Source organism: Choristoneura fumiferana, chromosome 21 (genome assembly GCF_025370935.1).
Source record: "Choristoneura fumiferana chromosome 21, NRCan_CFum_1, whole genome shotgun sequence".
NCBI classification, from domain to species: domain Eukaryota; kingdom Metazoa; phylum Arthropoda; class Insecta; order Lepidoptera; family Tortricidae; genus Choristoneura; species Choristoneura fumiferana.
Window position 1 is genome coordinate 8,163,722 of NC_133492.1, and position 24,613 is coordinate 8,188,334.

The 24,613-nt window shown below is 37.6% G+C and overlaps 1 protein-coding gene across 3 annotated transcripts in view; it reads left to right on the plus strand.

Annotated features, from left to right (window-relative positions):
- hwt (SH2 domain-containing adapter heavyweight) overlaps window positions 1–24,613 on the plus strand; it is a 172,753-nt gene that overhangs the window by 141,211 nt on the left and 6,929 nt on the right. Inside the window, exons 3-4 of one of the 3 annotated variants that reach the window (XM_074104250.1) lie at window positions 7,505–7,600; window positions 22,115–22,547. In XM_074104250.1, coding sequence (XP_073960351.1) covers window positions 7,505–7,600; window positions 22,115–22,547 — 529 coding nt within the window. Of the gene's footprint in view, window positions 1–7,504; window positions 7,601–14,712; window positions 14,879–15,979; window positions 16,377–22,114; window positions 22,548–24,613 lie in introns of those variants that run through there. The other 2 variants (XM_074104252.1, XM_074104251.1) reach the window with 2 other exon arrangements.

The following is a 24,613-nucleotide window of genomic DNA, read 5'->3' on the forward strand; positions in this document are numbered from 1 at the left end:
AATGATGAATGATGGTATCAAGTACTGGGTGTTTGGTGGTGGTAATCTATGTTATCGGCTGGTCGATTCACATTTAACAATAGCATCGTAACAGGCATCGTGTATACACGGCACGGGTAAGGTATACCTTCATGCAATGTATGTAATACATATCTCGCATCGTCTGTATAAATTTAATGAAATTAAATTAAAAAAAAAAATGCGGAATATGGGTTATATAGGGTGTTATGTCATTACTAATAAACTCAGCCATATTCTACTTAATTAAGCATACAAACTTTAGCAGGTATGTAGATACATTTTGATCATGGTTCTTTAAATTAACAAATTATTAATATAACTAACATAGTTGTAAGTCCAAATATTAGTACCCATCCATGGACATGCGTTCGAATTGAATATTATTTATTGTTAATAATATTAAAGAGATTGATATTAGTCTAACAATGGGAATAAATAGCAGTCATGGATAAACATTTACTTATTAGAAAATTTCATGTCTCTTGGAAGTTTGTTATATATTTTAGTGCACATAAAGCAAGGACTACCAGTCGTTCGCTTTAGACGCGCTTTAGGTACAGTAAGCAGGTTTCTTTGCCTAGACATGCGGTTATTGTATGTGATGACATCACAGTTTTTTTAAAGTAGTGTGAGTTACTATGAACAAAGACCGCCGTTTCATATATGTATTAACCTGGACCGAAACTTTGTTAGAATATTTTACAACTGAATAAATAAAACCGTAGTATTGACATGACAATACAAAAGGTCACCTCATAAAAAGAAATAAACTGATTGATCCCGATCTGATCGATCAGTTATATTTATTTAAACAATGAATTTTTACATAAAATCAAAACAAAAACACATAAAATTAACTAAAACGGGCTTCATCTTCCAAAGGCAGCGCAGCGCGGGGCATTGGCATTGTACCCAAGACGCTAGCGGGTGCTGGCGGCGTTGCCTCGTTGCACTGCGAGGCTCAATCTGATCTGAACACTGCTTTTAAAGTCGTAAAAGAATTAATATTATAACAATGTGTGATGTTCTCTTACTTTATGAAGGTTCAGACTGAATGTTTTTGGATTTCACTTATGTAGTGCTTTGCAGGAAACGGTCATAAGGCGGACTGCCATTTTACTTACGTAAGTGAAGCGAGCCTGAAACATAAAAAAGAGGTAAATGACGGCGTTGTTTCTTCACTGAACATTTCTTAATGCACGGTTTTTATTGGAGTACGCTTGAACGCTTTAATATTGCTCGTAAAAAATATATCGAGACCCGTTTATGTTACGTAGAGCTCGGGTATGGAAAGTTTTATGAAGAAAGGATTTCGGAAAATATTTTCTTTTAATCATCATTTTGGCTACAAATCTTACAAACTTTAAAGTGGATAATGCGAGTGTCCTATAAGTTGGAATAAGTGTTAAAAACTAAATCAATGATTGTAGAATGATGTTTCTTATTAGTCAGACAAGCAAAGAGAATTACTATTGAATTGGAAGACGTGACCGTGCCAAGAGTATCCTATCTACAAAGGCGGAGAGGAATCGGAGGAAAAGGTTATTGGTGTGGGCAAACAAACCAGTAATCTATTGATTATAATACAGTTTAAAAACTTTAAATGCTATGAAGTTGATTACCTATTTGTGTAAAAATAAAAGAACCCTATAGTGTGGAACAATAATAACGAAACTTAACGATCAGTTACAATTGAGCGTTAGATGCAACGTTGGAGGGGTTTCCCTCTGTGGGTAGTTAATTAAATTTCAGACCGTCTACAATTTCAGCAATGTCCGACCGGCAGGTGTTTCCCCTGATGCAACTACTTGTGTAATATATTCGCCTTCAGAGATATAGATACGTAAAGGACGATACAGGTGTGTCAATGTAAAGGATTGATTCAGTACTTTACAATAAGAGCGCCGTATCCTGAATGTGGGATACAGTGACTGACAAACTTAAAGATTATTTGAAATTTTGTTTAGTAAACTGGATATAAAGCAGTCCGCCACGGCGCCCACGCCCAATCATAGGTTTTTATGCGGTTTAAATTTAGAAAAGTTGTGTACTGTATGTGAAATTATTTCCAATATGTCTGTTTTGCAGCAGAAGTGATACGAGCCCGAGTGCATAAAAGTCTACGATATTTTTTGTCTGTAAGTCGTTAGTACTAGAACATTGTTGTCATTTATCTGTTCCTTCCTTGTTTCTATTGTAAAAGTTGCCTAATAATAATCGCTCTGATTCAAACGATCGGTATTTGCTTATGTTGTATTTTTTTCTAAGTAGGTACCTCTTTCTGTTTTGTTTGTTCCTTCTTTGTGTATATGGTACTTAATAAAGAGTTAAAATACTTCCACACATTGAGTATATAGGCGGAATGACGATACTGAAATTATTTTACAAAAAAAGATTGATTGTTTTGTAATAATTCTTGCTCACTTCAACATAGAATTGCACAAATGCAAAAGTCAGCTTTAGATACTATGCTAGCAGGATGAGATAACAGTTAGGTATACTCTAATCTATAGAGTGAATCTACAGAATCTAATCTGTACAAGCACAAGCTACGCGTTTTGGTCACCCGACAAATCCTATGTAACAACACTGCAGGAGGCGGTGTGTACACGGCTTTAGACGTACCTTGGATTACGAAGATGTTTGCTTAGCTCACGCAAATTTGCCAATGTATTTAGGTGTTTGATTTATCCTAACATATTTCGATGAATGTGATCATTTATGTTTAGATAAATATATCAAAAGTGATGAAATCAGATAAAACAAAGACTTTGAAGGAGTAACATAAAATATTTTCATTATTTCTATTATTTTATTTTATTCTTTCTAACAAACAGACTGGCAAGTCGCAAGCCAAAGTTAACACCGGCCAAAATACAGAGCAAATAACGTCGATAAAAATCATTGATTTAAATTGATCATATTATTATTTGTTCTTACTGTGGCAAGATACAGCTCTGTGACAGTCAGACGAGCAGGCGGTAAAGACCCGGGTGCAAAATCTTAAAAAGTTAAAGCGGATAAATATTATATATAACCAATATTTTCAAAACAGAATTGTTGCCATATTAATGAAACACTTCTTCAAAAATCAAATGGTAACGAAAAGTGTAGCGTTGTCTTTTAATTCTACCCTTTATTGACAGACAGTTGGGTATCGAAGGTCTCACAAAACTCCAGCATTTATTAAAAATCATATGTTTTAAATATGGAGACATTATCGTTCATTTCTCGCCATTAAATCTTCAACTGCAGGAATAATAAATCAAGGGACCCCTTCTCACTGAGCAAATGTCGGCCCTGTCGTTGACGATCAGCGCTTTATCTCCTTGAACATTATTTGTATTGCAAATCTCATATTTTAGGTAAAAACTAGGATAATATAGGTTTTAAAGTCCAATTTAGAGATACTTTCATGTGAAAAGTAGATACTTTTTATCTCTAAATATTGGACTTTACCCAGGATTTCACGAAACATATTTAATCTGAATTATTTCACTTGTTCCTGTGCTGTGTTGTCTGCGATTGCTGATCTCTCGTAGACATGAAGTAATCCAACATCTTCTTTTTTAATTACCAATACGTATCTGCATCAATACCCATCGTGGTACATTATAAAGAAATTTTTTAGCAGAAAAGAAATACCGATCTAAAAAAATAATTTAACAGAAAATGGAACCGACTACGAAAACATTGAAAATAATTTTCTAGGTAACTACTAGCTTGAAGTCGATGCCTCAGTACGAGCCAGCAGGAGTGGAACTATATACTCGTAGTCGTCTACCTCACCTAGATACTATAATATTGCGCTTCAATCACTCCTGTTGGCTCGTGCTGAGGCACCGACTTCAAGCTAGTAGGTACTTACCTAGAAAAATATTTTCAAGGTTTTTGTAGTCGGTACCATTTTTTGTAAAAAAAAAACTCGAGTCAGTTTTTGTATTTTTCTTTTGAAATTTTTCTTTCTTTCTCACTTTTAAGTGATTTGTAGCTAAAGTACATCTCACACGTTGTTTTATAACGGAGTTCCGTTGCCTACCTTCCGGCTTCAGCATCAGGATCAGTTCGAAAGAATCGTTAACTTAAAGCTTCTTCTTAGTAGCTTATCTAGGTAAGTATATTAATCATGATCAGAGTCCGGAATTCTCGTAGCCATTTTGAGCTGTCATAGGGACTTATCATTTATCGACTACCGATCATGTACATTTTATCGATGCATTATGCGAAGATTAAAAGTAGAAGTAAACAATTTGGAACCAGAAAATTTGGAAATGATTATGACTATCTATTAATTTTATCGAGAAACTAATGATGAAACACTTGTCAGCACTAGAACAGACTTTGAACATGAAATTGATAAATGTTATACACTGTGAAATGATGTGAAATTGTTACCTTATATTTTTTCATTTTATTCATTGCAAATCTCTATTTAATATTTTCAACTACTCAGGGGTTTTTATTAAAAAGATCGCTCTTTAGCGATAAGGCCGCCTGTTTCATTTTTAATCTTCTTTAATATGTTGGTTCTATGATGCATCGATAAAATGTACATAATTGGTAGTCGATAAACGAGAAGTTCCTATGACAGCTCATAATGGCTACGAGAATTCCGGACTCTGACCATGATCATTCATAGAGGTAGACGCGCGAGCATTACCTACTTAGCTTTGACGAGTTCCGTTGGCCATCTACGGTCTTCTTCATCAGGTCCAGTTCAGCAAATGATACTTTCTGAATGTAAATTCTTGATTTGATGCTAAAAATGCCAAAATTGCCATAGGTGTACCTTAAAAAATTAAGGTTGCCTTCAATTTCCCAAGGATTCCATCATAAAATTTTGTCGTGGTGCTAATGGGACTACCTCGACTGTGTACCTACTCTTTCAAATAAAAAAAGAATTTTAAAAATCAGTCTACAATTGGCGGAGTAATCGGTATGTGAAAAAGTAAAAAAGTACATATAGTCGAACATAGAACCTCCTCCTTTTTTGAAGTCGGTTAAAAATACTTACACCTACTTCGCTTCACGGGAGTCATTGTGCATCTAATAACGTTTTATTTTAACAATTTTCTGTATTACAATTGTGTGTTCTTTTGATTTAATCAAAGAGACATTTTTTTTCTGCTGTTCAAGTTAGTTAAAAGACTTTCTTTCCGTCGATAATATTATCTATCCGCTCCAGTGGAGCTTGCAATATGATAATCTTTTCTGAGGGGGGCTCTCTGCAGCAGGGAAAGCAGGTACAAGGATTTCTTTTTGGTTAACTCGAACGGCCATGGTAAAGCTTGACACTTCGTTTTGTAAAATTTAGGAGTATTGTTTGTATACACTGCAGTATAAAGCCGAATCTGATAATTAAATAAAAAGGTCTAACTTGTGGTTTAAGATAAGCGCCATTAAATTGGATCATGTGTCAAAGGAAAAAAGCTGCACAAAATGCTAATAAAATGATATATAAGCAAGGTTTTAGCCTAACATGAAAGCCACACGATCACCAGCTTAGTAAATATCTGTCATCTACAGGCCGTCTGCATAACTCAATATCAGAACTATGCGCCCTTCCAACATATTGCTATAAGTAAACGTATATACGGTACGCTTATGTCGTTATACAATCATTATCTTATATGAACCTAGGACGAACTAGGGACAAAGCGTTTAGAGCTCAGAAGCGCTGGCATGATGTGAGCAATGGCAATTTAACAATTTGTCACGTGGTGGTACACCTCTTTTGCATTTACATGTTTCGAACAAAATATTACAATTCAAGTGTTAGGTGCTTTGTTTATAGATTGTTGTGGTCTTGGCTTAAAATCTAAAATCTTTTGCTTTCGGATCTACATGCATCAAGTTTAATCTTTAAAGTAAAAATAATAGTGTTGTATAAATGAAGTTTTATCATTGATCAAAAAAGACCGAACACACCGATTATCGATTTTCACTCACCAGCAAATGTTGTTTGTTGAAAACCTATAGCACTAACACAACACGTTATTGAAAACTCTCCTGCACAAATATTTGCGAACGCCCATAAATTGGCTGGAACTTTCAACGCCCAAAGCTTTACAAATTTATCGCAAAGAAAATACTTAAACTGTTAAACTTGGCTCTTTGCAAGGTTATAATTAATGGCTGGAGACGGTTTCATTTCGGAGGGCAAAACAAAAAGATAATTGCGACCAATTAATTGTAGCTCTTTTCCAAATGAGGGCGGATTCCCTTTAGATGCCTTTAGAGCACGTTTAGATTATTGAGCCAGAGCGATGCCGTTGAAATAAAGGTACCACTTGAAGGGAAACTCATCTAACTGTCGACTCAAAGCTGTAACAAGTATAAGGTATTATCCTGCAAAGTGCGCGTCTACTTACCCACGTGCCATGAAAACCTTAAATATCAACGTACCTATTCTTCTGTATCACGATCTCGTGCTATTTTACACATGGTCAAAACGATTGAAATCACCAAGGATTGGCATTACAAAATAAACCTACTGATTTCCAAAGTTAGGTTAATGATGTTGGAGTATTATTTCTAACAATATTCATTACTAAGTATATTTTTTTGGCTCCAAGCCAAGTTACATGTTGAAAAGTATGTAAACACCAAATAGATTCTTGATTTATTTCACTTCACGCGGCACGCAGAAGAAGGATCATTTAATGTTTTATCAGTCATTGGTATTTTAGTTACGGCCGGGCAATGGATAGCCGGCGCGGTTCCTTCTCTTAGTTTTCCAATCGGGACTTATTAAGAATGCACGCCGGTCGACGGCCGTCTATCAGATCGACAGTGACGAATAGGGATGCTTGCGGCTTAGATTTATTCCCAGCAATCATTTATATACCTACTCATTTTGACGTAAGTTTTTGTATGTTTTAGCAAACTTAATAAAGAGGAGGTTCTCATTTGTGGATTGGGTTTAATGATTCTTTTTTGCCTGGTTTTAGTTAGGTATCTTTAGAAAAAATTTCGCTCGTAAGGATCAAGAGTTCCGTTTATACTGTTTAACGTATAATGCCGATAGTTTGGTAATTTACCAATTTTAACTGCTTTTATTGATTTGGTGCTGTAGGTCTGCTGCCTAAAATGTGAATTTGTATAGGTGAAAGAATTAGTTGGGTAACCATCGAAATGACCTTTTTATTATGATAAATATTATTGATTGATATTGACATATTGATCAATTTCATTATTGAAAAGATCAATGATCAACTGATACTAAACGTTCGATAAAAATAGGTACAACGTTTAATGTTATATATAAGTATAATGGGTAAGGCAGACGTAACTACATACCAGCAAGTTCTTAAGTTAAGTACTTACTCGTGGCTCTGCGACCTTTTTCTCCCGCGTTTTACCTAAGTTCGCAAACTTGCCGGACATCACCCGAGCAAAAAAGCTGTTAGTTAACGTAAACTGCTACAAGTATGTATATATATTATGTAGCCGGTCATTACTTAAAAAAATCGTTTTGTTTCAGGCTGCCCTGTGTGCGGACTACAGCGTCCCCGTAGACTGCGTTACTGCCGGGCCCGCCCCCAGGCCCAGCTCCTTCCACGAAATATCTGCACCCAAAGTAAGTGCACTGCAAATGTTCACTCGTTCAGTAAAGTACCATTCTCATTGAGCGGACCGGACGGAATCGTCTGCCGTCGCGATCCACCGGCTTCTCGAGCACGCTGAGGCAGCCTACCACGGCATGGCACCGGCTCCTCGAGCACGCCGCGGATGGTAAGGTAGCCGAAATGCCCTACCGAATGGATCCGACGGTACGTGACAGAGGCCGAACGGAGCCGGTCCAACGTGACAGGAGCCAATCGGACAAAGTGTACAAGGCGGACAGATTAAGAGTTAAAGACAATGCGAAGCAAGAAATACTTGCAGTGGCGCACAGCGATTCGGCACCGCTAGGTTTCTTTGTTTTATTCCTGTAATAGTGTAGATAGTATTTCTTGAAGCTTCGCATTGAATCTTTATAGACTGTCTACAAAGAAAATCAAATTTGCTTCCGTCGTCTGTTTCAGCGGATTAATAGGTACAATGGTACAATATTTAGGGTCATTCAAGGCCAGACTGAATAGGCTGTTACTGATGCAGTGAGCTACATCTTTGCCTCAATCTGAACTTTCCATCAGGTGAAGAGGTCAACTCTGGTTAATTATAAAACTACGCCAATTCAACTATTTGAGCTACGCAGACGCGCATGAGACGAGGCGTAGTTTTACCCGGCCTTATTTTGTTGTTTGCAGAATTCTGCTCCCATGTTTTAAGGTAAACGTAACCTCCAGTCGCTTCGGCTGGCAGCGGCCTGCATCCACAGTGAACCCGCGGCAACAAGCCAATGCCCACCCTAATGACATAAGATTAAAGATGCCAACTATTGGGACGTTGACTAGCACTTGTACGTTTATCTTATTTGGTCTGAGGTCGAATTCAAATCGGACTATGAGTTAACTTTTTAAATATGAACTAGCAATTTTTTTTTTATTAACTGATTTTGCTGATGATCACGTGTCTGATTTTAGGTAGTTGTTTCAAAATAATTGATTCATGCATGACACATAAAATAAATAGTTGTTAGTTGAAACTTTAAACAAACTTTGTGATGCGAGATCCTGAAATAGATTATTTAAATACTTTACTTATATATCAATTACTACCTAATCACAGAAGGCTACAGATAAATTGAGGATAATAATTATTTAATTAAAAAACACTTATCTCGCATGATAAGATATGGAAGATAAAAACAGCAAAAATGCCATTTTGTGCAATTAACTTGATAAAATTATTTATTTGATACGCTATCCAACAGGTGAATTTCATCATCATCATCATCCCAGCCTATATACGTCCCACTGCAGGGCACAGGCCTCCCCTCAGAATGAGAGGGCTTGGGCCATAGTTCCCACGTGGGCCCAGTGCGGGTTGGGAACTTCACACACACCATTGAATTGCTTCGCAGGTTTGTGCAGGTTTCCTCACGATGTTTTCCTTCACCGCAAAGCTCGTGGTAAATTTCAAATGTAACTCCGCACATGAATTTCGAAAAACTCAGAGGTGCGAGCCGGGGTTTGAACCCACGACCCTCTGCTTGAGAGGCGATGGGTCGAACCACTAGGCCACCACGGCTCTACAGGTGAATTTATTTTATCAAAATTGTAGAGTACTAAATATTTGTTACTTTAGGGGAATTACTTGCGTGATTCCGAGAACTTGATATCAAGAGTTTGGCCATTCAATGTCTTGAGATATCATACGTGCTGGCTGGCTCAAAAACCAAAGTCGCAGCGATGACCTTTTGAAGAATGCCCAGTGATGAAAGAATGAGTCACTGAGTCATTCAACTTGAGTGGATGATTGTATCTGTCTGTGCAACGAACTCGGTCACTCGTTCACATGACGTGACGCGACCAACTTGGAAGCCCCCACAGTGTTGCCAAGTAAACATTTTTGGCTGAATCTGGCTATTTTCTGGATTTTTTTATCCTCAAATTAGGTATTGGCTACACTTTTGCAGTGATTTGTAGGGTTTTGTATCCCACCTCCTTAGCCCCTTACAGGATCACTTTGTATTCCGTCGGTCCGTTTGTCTGTCGATTGTATAAAATAAGGTTATTTTTTACCTTACTTAAAGCAAACTGCTGATTAAACGATCAAAAACGACGTTTTGCTAATAGTTACATCGAACATTATATTGTATTAATTGACCATTAATGGATTTCACAAATTCATGTTAAACTTTGTGGTTAGCCACACGACGCTACTCTTTGCGACTAATATGTGTACCTACCTACAAATTCATAGAAATGATTAATTCCATTACACATGAGGTAAACATTACTTAATACTTAGGTACCTTCTATTCATACTAGCTAAGTAGAATTTCTGCCAAAAAATCAACCATGTGGTCATTTAGTTTATTAAAATGTTTCACCGCAGTTTAAATTTCATAAATTCTGTAGCCCCTGTTTAGAATGTCGCCTTGCCATTAATGAACCTTCTTCTCTCATTGACTTGGCAACCCTGTACCTCATCCTTTTTAAGTTCGTGAGTCAACCATTCCACTTAAGAAATAAATGCTTACCTTTTTAATGAAGCAAGGATCAGTGACGTAATGAATGATTTAAGTGAAAGATTAACATTCGCAGCATTTAAATGAAGACAGAGTAAGCCGGTTAATCTGAAAATGTAGGAACGTTTAGAGAAAAAACTATTACAATCTAATAGCGAGTTTTTTTCAAAAATACTGCGTATTTTTATAGTTAGTTGGGATTGTAGAATAATGGAACTAAATTAAATCTGCTAGCGGGTACATTATTTACTTGCTAATCTAATAAACTAGTACCTAGTTTTGCCTTGTAAAACTACGGAATCACCATTACAATAAAATATAATGACTTTACTGAACACCACAGCAATACAGAAAACAGAGATACGCAGAAAAATCGTGGCGTAAATAGGTAATCAAAGGCCCTGGGGCAAAAAATAAACCAGTCCCAAATAAACTATGTATTTAAAATCGTTTGTTCCGTATTTGTCGTGTTCCGAATACGACGTACTCCAGATTTATCATTTATAGTTTGTAAGTTAGAGTCCAAGGGGCTCCTGAGCTAGCGGGCCCCGGGGCACTGCCCCGTCTAGCCCTCCGGTAGCTACACCACTGCAGAGACATATTTCCAAGATACATAATAAGCGGCCTTATCACATCAGAGCGATCTCTTCAAGTCATTCTTTATAAAAAACAAGTACTTAATAAATAGATTTTAGCAGGTGGTGCAATTAATGCTACCTATCTAGAGATACGTAGCACTATGTTATAGTAATTAAGCGTTTAATAAATAATACATTCTGTATTCATTGTATAAAAATTTACATGTAATTGAACTGCATCCGTAGATTACAATACTATAAGTCATCAAATTAATCATCGACTAAGAACAATTGATTGAGTAGGTAGGTACGTTTGATCCTTCAATGACTCAGGGTGAATAAAAATGAGTCAACTGTTAACTACCGCCCTAACTATTGGTTAACGTTAATTTACACGTCATCCTGTATGTTTTAGGGGTGTGTCATTAGTTGGCGTTATGCGTAGAAATGAATGGCGATGGCAGTTCAATGGCTCTATAGTCATAGAAAAATGTTATTGAACTGACCGTTTTCAAACAAGCTTAAGACTATACAATGGAAATACTGATTTAGTTTCGTACAGGTTATAATAGGCGGTAAGATGCATTATCTAGCGCGATGGAAAGAGTATGTCTATCTCAAGCTAGAACGTGGCAAAAAATGAGTAGAGGTTCTATGTCCAGCAGTGACTGAGTGAAAGTTGCTGAACTAATGTTGTTCAGTTTGACGAGGACGATCTATGTTTTTATTATTTGCCCTTATTACAGGCCACACCCGGTATAAAGTAATGCATAATGAACGGAAATTTTGTACAGGTGATTCGTCTATTCACAAAATGAAACTTATGTAATAATGAGACATACTTTATAAAGATTATGAATGCCTCTAAAGGCAGAAAAACTAACATGAACACGAAAATATGTTACGTGAAATATAATAACGAAGTATTCGTAAGGCAGGTACGATTATATTAAGTCAATTGTATTAGTTTTTAATGATTACACCTGCCTATGAAATGGATGACTTAAATCCATTGATGCTAAAGCCGGGCTCACGCATATCAATGTACTGATAAACCCACCTGTAGTACGAGTATTATTGAAATTATGAATTGCCAAATAAGATAATGGTAATAAATAAGGATGACCTTTGAGGAACATTATTACAAGCGGGAACAAATAATGGCCATATGCGTCGCGTGCGTCACTCTGTGAACTTCGAGAAAGCTTGGGCATGCGTGACATCATCGTGACGCAAAATTGTGAATACTTAAAGCTTATAATATGTTAATGCAGTTAGGAGTGATGGAGACGCACTTGTATAGACAAAATAATACGGTATTTGACTATTTTGTATATGTTTTATAAATTAAAAATACACAATGCCTGTTATCGAATAGAAAAACAATTTTTAAGCTACCTTTACAAATAACAAAGTTATAAAGGTTTGAAATTCAAGATTAGACAGAGAAAGACATACTGGCATGTGACGTCACACACCAGTACCGCCATACTTGCTGCATAGAGAAAAGCGTTTGAGAAAGAGGCGGTAAGTATATAGATTTTTCAAAAAATCACTATAAATCCAATTTTCAACGGATTTAAATTTTATCTTCGCTAAACACTATCTGTATATCTATATTTTCATAATAATATTAAGATATGGCAAAATCAGGAGTTGTCAAATACCGTATTGAAATTGCGCTCCAGGGTGAAACTGTAGGTACTGCTACTGGGTCATGTTGACATTCCATACATCTGACAAAGAAATTGATTATGAAAAGGTCCCACCCTGGTACGCGACTCAGTTTCCTCGACTGTAGAAAACTTCTGGTTCTTTGAATATTAGTTCTAAAAACATTACACACTTATTAAATGATATTGTACCGGATAATACACGTCTGAAATCTCGACATGTTTCGGGCTAATTCGTAGCCCTTCTTCCTAGGAGCAACGCGACTCGGCGGCTGCCGCAACACGCGCACACGACGCGCGTGCTAAACTCGATTTAAGACGTAGTTATCCGGTACAATATCATGTAGTGAGTGAGTCTCACGGTAGTTTCATTATCATTATCATCATCATCATCATCTCAGCCGTAGGACGTCCACTGTTCGACACAGGCCTCCCCCACAGACCTCTAGTTGCTTCGGTTGGCAGCGGCCTGCATCCACCGTGAACCTGCGGCTTTAACCAGGTCACCCGTCCATCATGTTGGTGGACGTCCTACGCTGCGCTTGCCGATCCGCGGGGGTTCTCTACGGGACCGAATCAGAAATGAGGAGATTAAGCTTACTTTTCTTCTTCGCTACACTCTTGTCAGTTAAGTTGTCAGTAGTGAACATTCACGAAGACTTTCTTCGGAACAGTGTGATGGTTTCTCCTTGACTTCCATATAGCAGTACTAGAGCTCGTTGTTGGCAATAGAGAACGCTGCTGCCCACTCTCAAGTGCCTTAGTTGCCTGCTTTTACGATACCCGAAAGAGATGGGTCCATGCTATATAGGACGTTAGTTTGTCTTGTTAAACTGTATCTGTATAAAATAAATTCATTTTCATAGTTTCAACCCACTTTATTTTTTTCTCTGTGTGTATCTGTTTTCTGTATCGCTTACTATGTAAATAAAGAGTCATTGTAATGTATTGTATATTTTAAATAAAGGAATGTACCCATCCTAATCGTTACAAACAAAAAATATCCTTAAATAATACCTAAAACATTTCTCATGCTTGGAATAATCGTTTGTTCCGATGTTCACAAAGCCTGTTCCCCAAAATTCCGGTCGCCATTTTTTGTTTCCGCTCATACCGACCCCTGACGTGCGTGAAACGTCAAATGCAGAACACCTGCTGTGGACACAAAATGACTCATTATTTCCACATGAGCGTTACAGCCCATATGTGACCCAAAGTGTAATGGAAAGATAGGGAACACCTATGAGTCACAGTGATAAGACAGCTTAGTGTATTGACACAGAAGCCGCTGTAACTAGGTACGTCGTACATAGCTAAACAGGTAAATTGATGACGATTTCAGTGAATTGTCATAGCCACTTTAGAAACTTCCCGAATAATAATTTTATATAAGGTTAATTCGGTTAGATGAGCTACTTATAGTATTGGCTAACAGACGTTTTCGTTATGTACACGTCTTACAGACAAAGAATATTATTATGCATTCATTAGTCCTTCAGTCTTGTTGTTTTATGCGCTATATACTTTTAAACAATTATCAATATCAGTACTTGCAGTGATTAGGTTAGTCATGAAGGAAACTGTGAGTGTAAACAACTCATTAAGAAGTCGTAAACACCTGATTAGCTCCATACTAATGAAAATCGTCGATCGGCTGAGAATGACTCAGGCAGGGAATTTGCAAAATGTTCTCAATTACTTTCATTATGCTTACAGGAATTGTGTTAATGAATACTCACGTTATGATTCACGGGATGGCATCACAACGAGGTTATCCTTCATTTGGGGTAATTTTAATGTCATAAACATCTGCTCATCGGGTGGTATTACACCAAATATAAACAAAAATAGTTTATTGTTCTGTTTTTTTACATTTTTTTTAAAGTATATAGTATAAATTCAAAACATTCATCCTAGTAGGGCACAGCAATTTTCTAGTTAACATTAAATGAAATACGCACTGTTTCATTGCGTTTAAAGAAAATTTAAAAAAAGTTATTACTAAATTTAATGAAACATTCCTGCTTTTTTAATGTTTGGTTATTTTTTTTATTTTTGTTTTATTTTGTAGATAATAAAGTACAGACCGCATCACTATGGGTTTTATTATTATGGTCTTTTGGCTGCCTCGGATCAGGCCCAGCTCAATGTGGAATCATTGGTATTTCTTTTTTTTAGGTATCTAATGCTTAATACATTTTCGCTTTACTTCTACTTCACTTAGGTATTTAATTAATACTCGTTGTGGTGACTTAATTACCTACGCAAAAAATGTATTGTTTAAATTACCTAGACGTTTCGGTCATATTATAGCGGCCGTGGTTACCAGTAGACAGATAGTCAGCAGAGGAAAGTGGGAGTGTGTAGTAATATTAAGAGTTTAAATCACAAAGTTAAAAATCTAACACAGTATTATCAGCAGTGAGAGTGATAAAGTTTAACGACATTAGTTGCTTTACATTTTTTAAATATGTAGAGTGTTAATAGGAAACAAAAAAAGGATGAATTTTGATACAGTTACATTTCAAGTGAGTATTTAAATTGAAAAACAATAAAAATACAAACAAAATTGGTTCCATCCGTGTCGTCTTTACCAGCCAAATACCAAATATGTGGCTGGTTTGCAAGTAATTTTAGAATACAACATTATAAATAAGTTTGTCTCACTTAACTATTTTAATTTAATGTAGGTATTGTAACAAAGTGCATGTTCATACTATTGGTAAATTTGACTAAGTAAACTGACGTCAATTTGTCGTATTACATTCTATGTTGTAGCATTGAACATCTAAAAGTATATGTACCTAAGTGTAAGGCAGTTGAGCTTGACGTTTTGTTTTGTTTGATGCAAAGCGTGAAACTTGTTGTTACGTAAAAACACAAGGCCTATGTAAGGTCGGCCATACCATACGTCAGGATAAATGTCAAAGCTGTTCACAAGACACACATGATTTGGTTTAGATTACTTTAAGTTCCCTCATTTCAGTAACGCTTGCTTCTTTTCCTACGAAGTAACAAATATGATCTCTATCAACCCAGCATTGGTTAGCTAAACGATTGGACGTTGCTTGTTACCGTTTCGTACCGCGGTATCGCAGTAGCAAGACTAGTTTCGAAACATGTTCTAAACTATTTCTAATCTAGTTCGTATCTATTTTAATTAGTCTGAGACGAAGTGCGCGTTCGCTGAGAGATAACACGATTACTCAGTATTGCCAATTACCAGTCGTAAATACGACGTTTTATTGTATCTATCTAGTAAACGACCTCAAAACAGCGTTCGATCTACTGAGGCCGTAACATACCTAGCACAAGTTTTAACTCAAACGCGAAAGTTAACGTTTCTCTACCCAACCCAACTCTGAATAAGGACCTTCGTTCTTAATGTGGTCGACTTGGGGTTCACAATGGCGTGGTTTAGTGTTGTACACGTGCGGAACTGAGGTATTAATGGAGTCGATTCCCTACAACGCAGCACTTGAGCGCTTCACGTTTCCAAGCGGTTTATGAGTTAGTGGATTTTGTATGGAAGCAACGCAGCGCTAGAAGCGCTGGCGTGGCAGCTCGGCCGCGATGACTCAAGCCTCGGTAAACAGTATGCGGGGCGATGAGTCACCTTTTTACACATTCGCGTATAGTGTTTGAACACTGTTGTCAGTCTCCAGTTGGACTCGTGAAGTAAAGAACCGTTCTAGGTGTTATAACGCAGGATTCACTGCCAAACGCCTAGGGTTGGACGTCAATTTAAGAGACAAGCTACTGTGTAACAAACATTTGTGTGTAACGTATGGACAAGTTTTTGTGAAAGTGTAGTTCTAGTTTTTGGGTTTGTGTGTGTGCGTGTCACAAGTGAAACGGTCGATAAAGTTAGCCATCGTTCCGTGCCATTTGTGGATTCCATACATAGTTTGGTAGAATATACCTAGCCGATGGACTGGATTGTTTAATTTTGTGACCATGCCATCTAACAAGAAATTGATGTCGAAGATGCGACAGATCGCACAGTGGATACTGGTGGTGCATGTGGTGAGTTTATTTATGGGATCCGTTTTTAGGTTTATTGCTTCCCTGTTTAGGATCTTCAATAATTAAATAGTTAGGTATCTATTACAATAACAAGTGAATACTAACTGTCTTGCTGAGTTATGCACGCTTGGTCTAACCTTGATGTTGTATGTAGCATTGTTTTTGGAGATTCTTCTAAACAGTTTCTTCTTCATAATTGCCTTCTTTCTTCACATGAATACTTAATAGCTTACTAAGAACGATATCGTGAAATTTTCAGTTCTTTGAATACGTGCCTTTGGATTTGTGGATCCAAAACGGTGGGCCCTATTCTACAACTATTTCAATAAGGTTATATGTCCGAGTGCTGGTCACTGTCCCAGTGGTTGCCATCTTTAGTCTTAAGTCATTAGTAATAGAGATGACAGCACCGTGTCAGCTACTACGAGTAGGTATCACGGTATTAACATATCAAGCACTGGGACATTTACCCAACTTACTTCAAAACAGTACATAAAAGTACTAAGTAGTACAACAAAATTGAAGTCAAAGATATCTTTACACTTTATTTCCTTGTCGCTGTCACTTCGTGTTTTTTTGTATTTTGTAGTATTTTCTGTAAAGATGGAAGTGCTAAATTGTAAATATTTGTAACCTCTACTGTACATAAAATCGATGTAAACGTTTAAATCGTAAGTCAGGTAGGAGTAACTTGATTTAAACGCTTTGTTTATAGTAATATTACTTGTGTAATAATAGCGTGATTAGTCCCGTTTGTGGTATTTTGACTATGAGTGAGAATCACGAAAGTTTAAAACTTTGTTTATATTTTTGTAAAATGCTAAGGATTCATTTTAAATCATCTAGGTACTTACATGTAAGTAGTGTAGATGTAGAACTAGAGTCACCTCTGACATTAACATGCCGATATACAATCAAACGATAAGGCGATGACTCGTGAAAACTTATCAATTGCCTCAATTGGTTGAGAACTAGTCCAAATAAGGTTGTTTCGTATTTCGATAAGATTTTTGCGTATCAAACAATGGCTAAGAGCAGTAAAAAGTTAAAGTCCTGGCAGTGGAAGATATTGATTAGGAGTTGGCATTTCCCGGGGGCAACTTAACTCAGTTACGAGTTCAGAGAGCAAAGTTTGCTGCCCGATAGGGCAGAAGTAATCTTTTGTCCTATTTTAAAAGTATCAGATGTGAGAACACGCCAGAGGCAACTAAAATGTGAACAATGGCATCATCTGAAACTATATGCTGCTTAAAATTATAACTTATGACAACTTAATTTACCTACCTACACCTACCTACCTATTCCAGTTTAGACGAATTAAATGTTCTTTCTAAATGCTATCAAGATGCCTTTATAGTGACTTGACATTATAAGTAGTACCGTAAAATTATTAGGAATTAATCAAGGTTGCTTTTGAAATAAAGCGGTATAGCAACCATGAACACGATAAAAAACATGCTTGTTCATCCATTGGATGTATGTATGAGTGACGTGAGCTGACAAAGTTCTATGTGAATTCTAAGGATCCGAAAGCCCTTGTCATAAACAAAGATTTATCTCCGCCCCATCCGGTCCTCTGGTAAACTTAGCACTGAATGATACATTCAAACTTCTCGCCTTTCACAATGTGCGAGCACTGACAGACGAAGAACGGATAAGAAAAGGAACTAATTTGAACCCTGCCTTTCATCACCATAACAATGCTGCTACGTTGTTATGTGGTATCTATCTATTCGTTCGTTGTGTTTTTTGTCATCCACTTATCTAAATCTTGTTCAATTTTTCAAGTCTAAAATATGAAGCAAGCTTAAAAGGACAGAATTTGAGTACCTTTTAAGGAGGTGTGTAAATTTCTTCTATAATTGCTTCCTCATTGAAACATTCACAAGGGTCTCCTCAAGGAAACCCTCGGCTCTTTCGGACGGTCGGACTGGCAACTTAGTAATTAAGCTTATTTCCTCCTCTTGTTTTGTCATTTGCAACAATTGTTTGTCTAGTTTAGTCAAGTGAGCAGGAAAAGCGGGGAATTTGTCTGCAAGTGCTTACTCATTGAAGGTGTATTTTGAAACATTAAGCCAAATCGTGTTTATTAAGAAGTTATCGTATATTATAAGTATAGACAATCTTATATGTTATAGTCGACAAACAGTAGTAGGTACCTTGATTGTGGCTGTTTTAATTTCATGAAATATAAAGGTAAGTACCTAACAAGTATTTATAGCGAAAATACAAACTGAAACATAGATGCACAGAAAAACCATAAATAGAAACCAGCGCTGGGAATCGAACTCAGGTCCTCAGCATTCCGTGCTGCGTGCTATACCTCTACATCACCACTGGACAGGAGTACAGACACAAATTTCTCCTTTGCACCACATATCTCAACTTGTAATCTCAACTCAAATTTGGAGTTGAAATAATAAAAAAAGACTCCAAAAACTAATCTTAATTTAAGTATTTATAGCTTTTATTCGCGAAGTTTAGTTATAAGAGCACGTTCTCGAAGCCTACAAAAATTAAAAGCACAGAAGGCATACTGTACCTACCTGTTTGTGGTCTCTAGTTTGCCGAACGTGATCAGACGGAGGTTGGCGGCACAGGAGTGGCCGAGCCAATACCAATTGTCTCGCAAACGCAATTCTATCGAATGCAATCTAACAATTTTCCTGTCTATGTTGTGGCTAAAGTCTTGGAAACTTCCATGTGCCAAAAACGATCGGTCATAAATTTGATAGTGCTAAAACTTACAAGATTACGAGTTTGTTTTTTGTCATCATTGTTATTGTAAACAGAGCCGGCGCGGCGAGGCAATGTGACTCATACGAACTCTCAGAGCATCTGCTAAAAGCTCCGCTAATTAAGAGGGATCTAACCTCTGCTAAAGGACGAGGGATTATTATAGTGATTTACCATACTGCTTATAAAATTCATGATAAACATTTTCATCATTGCCCAATGATGCCTTTACACGATTAATTAATACATATGTGTAGTGTATAGTTAGGTATCTACTGACTTAAATACAAAGTGACTCACAATCGCAGACCTCTTGTTATCAGGAAGACTTACTATGTATGTTAAGGAATTTTGTATGTTAATGAATAACTATCGTTACCACGTTACTTCAACATCATAAACTGAACAAAACAAAGTAATTTACCAAACTAGGTCACCCGAAGAACTGAAATACCAACGTAATTGTTCGAATTATTTTTTGCCGTTAAATCAACGACCTATGAAATGCGTTGTATATTGGAGTCACGCGACACTAAGCGAGCTATTTTGGCCCGGTATCCCAGGAGGCGTGTCTCCGGTATTAATACCGGCTGTGAGTCACCGGCCGTCTGAAAGCTGCGTCTTGTCCCACATCCTTCATGCTGTTCGGATTACTCACGCCGGGCGAACCCGGAATTGTTTATATGGACAACTTCCTTCTCCTTGAGATCTTGTTCTCATTCTGTGCATATTTACATGTATACAATTGACTTTTGCATCTAGTTGCTACTCTAAGCCGCTCAGCTTTGCCAGACCCTAATGTTGAATTGTGTTGCGAAGTGTTTACCTGTAATATGGCATTGTTTAAGAATCTTTCAGATAATGTTTAGAATTCACACTCCATTGTTTTGTGACGAGTCTTAAGACGTTAAATAGTAGTGAGATAAGAGGAGCATGTTATCGCACTTAAAATGATCTAAATGACACCCAATACTTAGGACTAACAAGGTCGCTGAGTCACGCTACGCGGTTGGAATTAAACAGGATCTACGCACTTCTCGATACTTAATTCCACATCGCTCATTCATCATTCTGAGAAATCGTAAATTTATCTCCTATCCATAAAATTATAATGATCTAAAGTCTAAAGGATTGACTATTAAAATGGCAAATCGATCATTATGTTTCCTCATATTTCCAGTTGATCCCCGCAAGGTCGGTATTATTGCTGTTTTTTTGCTTCATTTCATTTATGTCTTTACTCGGGAAATAGTTTAAATAAATACTGACTGGAGGTTTATGATTACTATAGTATTTTGTCAATCAGGATTGGTACCTAACTTGCGATAACACTGATCCAATTCAATAGTTGTTATTAGATTAGCGTCAGAAAATTTACTTGGATGATACGTAGAACAATTTGCGATACCTACTCGATTATGTATATTGCACGTGTACCTAACACGACTTTCATACGTTGCTGTACTTGTAATGGAATAGTTTCTACGCACAGGAAGTGACCTGTTGTCTACTATTCCCCTATTATACGATACAATTGATGAATGGCCAGACGTGAACATGTGTGCTCCAGCAGAATTCAATTTGATCCCTTTCAAAGTTAACCCTTACGGCCCAGTGGCGGCATCGCATTGATTTGAATCGGTAAATAAAATGCGAGCCTCTCTGGTCTTTATTCAAGCGGCCAGGTACTGCATATTCATCCATTTCTCCTGATTTCGAAGAAAAGAAAAGGATTCACTACAGTTGTTGTCGATGACTTCTTTTAATTAAGTAACGTAGCAAAATATGCAAATAACGAACGGAAACGTCTGTCGACATCGCAAATCAGAACGAGGGTAGCTCGACGTTTAATTATGTAAAATAATTTTCATGCATAACAGCGGATCGTTAAACAATGCGCCAGATGAAGCAACCCTTATAGTAAAAGTTTGAATAAAGAGTTTCGTGAGCCCCAGGCAGATCGGATTGCAGCCCTCTTTTCGACCTGCAATTTTTACATACCTACACACTACTATATACAGTAAAGGTTAAATATTGTCAATTTATATTTTAAAAAATACTAATTTATGTGAGCCTTTCAAAATTACTTATTAACGACGTCAGTTTAGAAATTAGCTACAGTTTATGCCAACCTTTGCCGATGTCAGAATCATAAAGTGAAAATCATTACTTACCTGACGCATTTGCGTTTATGATGCACGCATTGTTACGTTTCACTGCATGTCTAATTCTTACGTAAACCATAACGATTAACTCAAGTACTTACACATTAAAAGGTGCGTAAACACGAGAGCTGTTTACGCGCAGTCTAAAGCGTTAAGATGTATCCTTTAGCGTTGTTACTAATTTCGTTCTTAATGAGTCGCTACGCAGAGAGCCCTTCGTGACCGGAGGCGCGGAAGCGGGAACTCATCACGAGCTCTAATGGCCCGAAACCACCCTCGGCTTAAACAGATATCATCTCATTTGAACAGATTCCACGACCCACACGTGTTCTAACCGCGTTATAGAAAAGATAATTCAACGGAATAAGGTGGAAATTTAAGATTGTAACCGAGAAAGACATTCTACACACATTTCTTTGCATCTAGCGTCAAACAGCACGTCAACACAGGGCGGCCGCGGCCGCGCACCATAACAATTTGTCTCGGTACGAACTAAATTTGGCATCGTCCCTCGGAATGTTATCACCTCATCGTATCGTCAATGCTAGTACAATATCTCATAATATTCTTTATATCCGTCCCCATAAACACGAGCGGGTCGTGGTAATGACGCCCCGGCGAGGGGAGAGACGGCTAACCGACCGTTACGGCCGCCGGATATGTGACCGCTGCATTTTATTACCACTTTACTCTGCCACATAATCGACCTTCTTGATGAAGGGCTCCTTTCATACTAATAGTCATTTGGTATGCAATTACTATTGATGTGCAACGATTACGGCGTAAAACGATTTTATCTTCCATTGTCGAGTAAATACAATTTTTTGATTGTTGCAGGTTGAATTCATAGAAGCATATTGCACACCTCGTGATACCGCGCGCCGGTCGCCGCAGCGCAGCCGCCGCTCTCGAGAGCAGCGACGATCCCCCGACTCCACTCGATGGCGTTACGACACTCGCCGTAACAATTACGACTTCGACTCGTGTCGTCGTCCTTACGATTACGAATCAGGGCGACGATACGGTGGGAGAGAGTTCGACGGTGACTCCGGACGAAGAGCAGAGTTTGACGCTGAGTCAGCAAGGCGCCGGGCTGATTACGAGTCAGCGAGGAGGACTGATTTTGATTTGTCGGCCCCGGGGGTCTCCAGAAGGAGCCCTGAGAGTGCACCGGAAGGTTCCGTCGAGTCACCGCCAGAGCCTGCCCCATCTGCGCCATTGAGGCACGAGAGGCAGGCGAGACATCGCTCACAGCCGTACTACGAATCTGGTAAGTTCAATTGAGTTTTAACTTACTTCAATCATTTGAATATGTGGATCAAACATGTGATCAACCGAAACTATTAGGACATATTATGTTTAAAATCAATACAGCCTTATTCTCATGTTATTCTTTTACATCTCTGAGTTGTAATAAACATAATTTCGTATTAAAACATAATTTGATCATGATAAAAAACGGTGGGTCCATATGTCATGTCATAAGCATCTAGATTGATTACTTGATTTGATATTAAATCATTGTCTTGAGATAAATATCCTGCTGGTAGCCTGTCATATCCATGTGTGTGTGTGTGTGTGTGTGTGTGTGTATGTTTGTCCGTCTTTCACGTCGTAACGAAGCGACGGTACGACGTAATTTTTGGCATAGAGAGTTTATGGGCCCGAGAGTGACATAGGCTACTTTTTATCCCGGAAAAATGCACAGTTCCCGAGGGAACAACACGCGATAACCGAATACACGCCGCGGGCAAAAGCTAGTTTGAATATATACTTGGAAACCTACCTAGTTGCATGTTATCTTTTCTCGCGCAGCTGCTTTAACTTTCGTAAGTTTCCTCAGTGTTTTAAGGTTCCTTTTTTCGCACACTCTCACGGTTTGAGCGTATCCTTTCCCATCTCCGAGGGACAAAGGCCTCTTTCTTCTGATGCAACAATCGCGGTGCAGTCTAGTTAGCGCATTGTTCCCGGTAGTGTATCTAGTCTCTCGCCACAAGCTTAATAAAAGAAAAATGTTGTGTGCGAAAAATATAAATATGTATAGGCTGACCACGTTGCCAAATTTCTTTCGACGTAGTTAGTCCGAGTATCCATGTTTAACTATCTGCTTAATATTCTAATACTTACGACTTCTATCAAAACTACTTAGAACGCTTTCAAATTAGCCTACGCAAGTTTAGATCGTACTTGGTCTTTTTCCTCTACTAATACGTTTTTTTTCATTAAGTAGAGACCGTCGGCGTAAGTTTGATACGGCCCACTACTACCGGAGTAACAATTACAAGTTTTAATCAGCGCCTATTGTCGTTTGTTCGTCGGTCTAGACTGGAAAAAATGTCCCGGACGTAATAAGCGAAGGCTTTTGATTGCGGTCTGCTTCTCTGGTGAAACCAGCTTTTTGTCATTAACGTCACACAAATGGATTGGCCGGCGTTGATTAGTTTACTCATCATTTTTTTGAGAGTATTGACACGTTGTTTTAGTGCTCATGTTACAATCGCATTTATTGTGTCATTGAACCCGAAAGATACAATTTGATCATTAAATGAAACCGCAATATAGTCCCAAAAGTTTGAAAGATCGAAAGATAAAAAGCACAATTTCCGAAAATATACTTGTGCTCAAGTTGTAATGTAATAAATGCTTTAGTAATGCCCTATATGATTGTTAACTGTTTACCTTTAACCTTTCACACAGCGCTTTGGAAAGACATTTGGCACGTTAATCGCGGCAATTTAACAAATTTTGACTCGTCGCGGGTGCCGGTCACCCATGCGGAAAAGTAATCACGTCACGTAATGACGTCACTTAGGAGTCCCCACAGCGCTAATAGACAATTTGCCCAGTTTTTGCCATCGTTTTGTCACTGCCGTGACTGGTGGGGTTTGGGAGTCATAAAGTTCCCATGTCAGGCTCACACGTTTTGCATTTGGCTTGTTCGCTGTTTCTTTGTTTAATAAACTGTACAACAGGCGTGTATTTTTTCTAAAATATTTTTTGTTATACTCGTTCTCATATCAAAAGCGCCTAAGAATCTATAACGTATGTATTTTTGAGAAAGATTGTAATGTTCAATGATGTTCAGTAAAGTCACCACAAATTTTAATTTTGCTCCCAAGGGTTAGGCAAAAAAATTACAACTTAAGTACGATTGCACCTATTTACTAACTGTACTGAACCTAAATAATTTTCTAATGTTACAAATGTACTGAATGTACCGAAAAGATAAACATTAATTGGTATAGCTACATGGGAGTTTTGCTATCGTTTATCTAAATAATGTGAGTCAGTGATAAAATCTGTCAAAATCAATACGATAAATAAATACTATCGGAC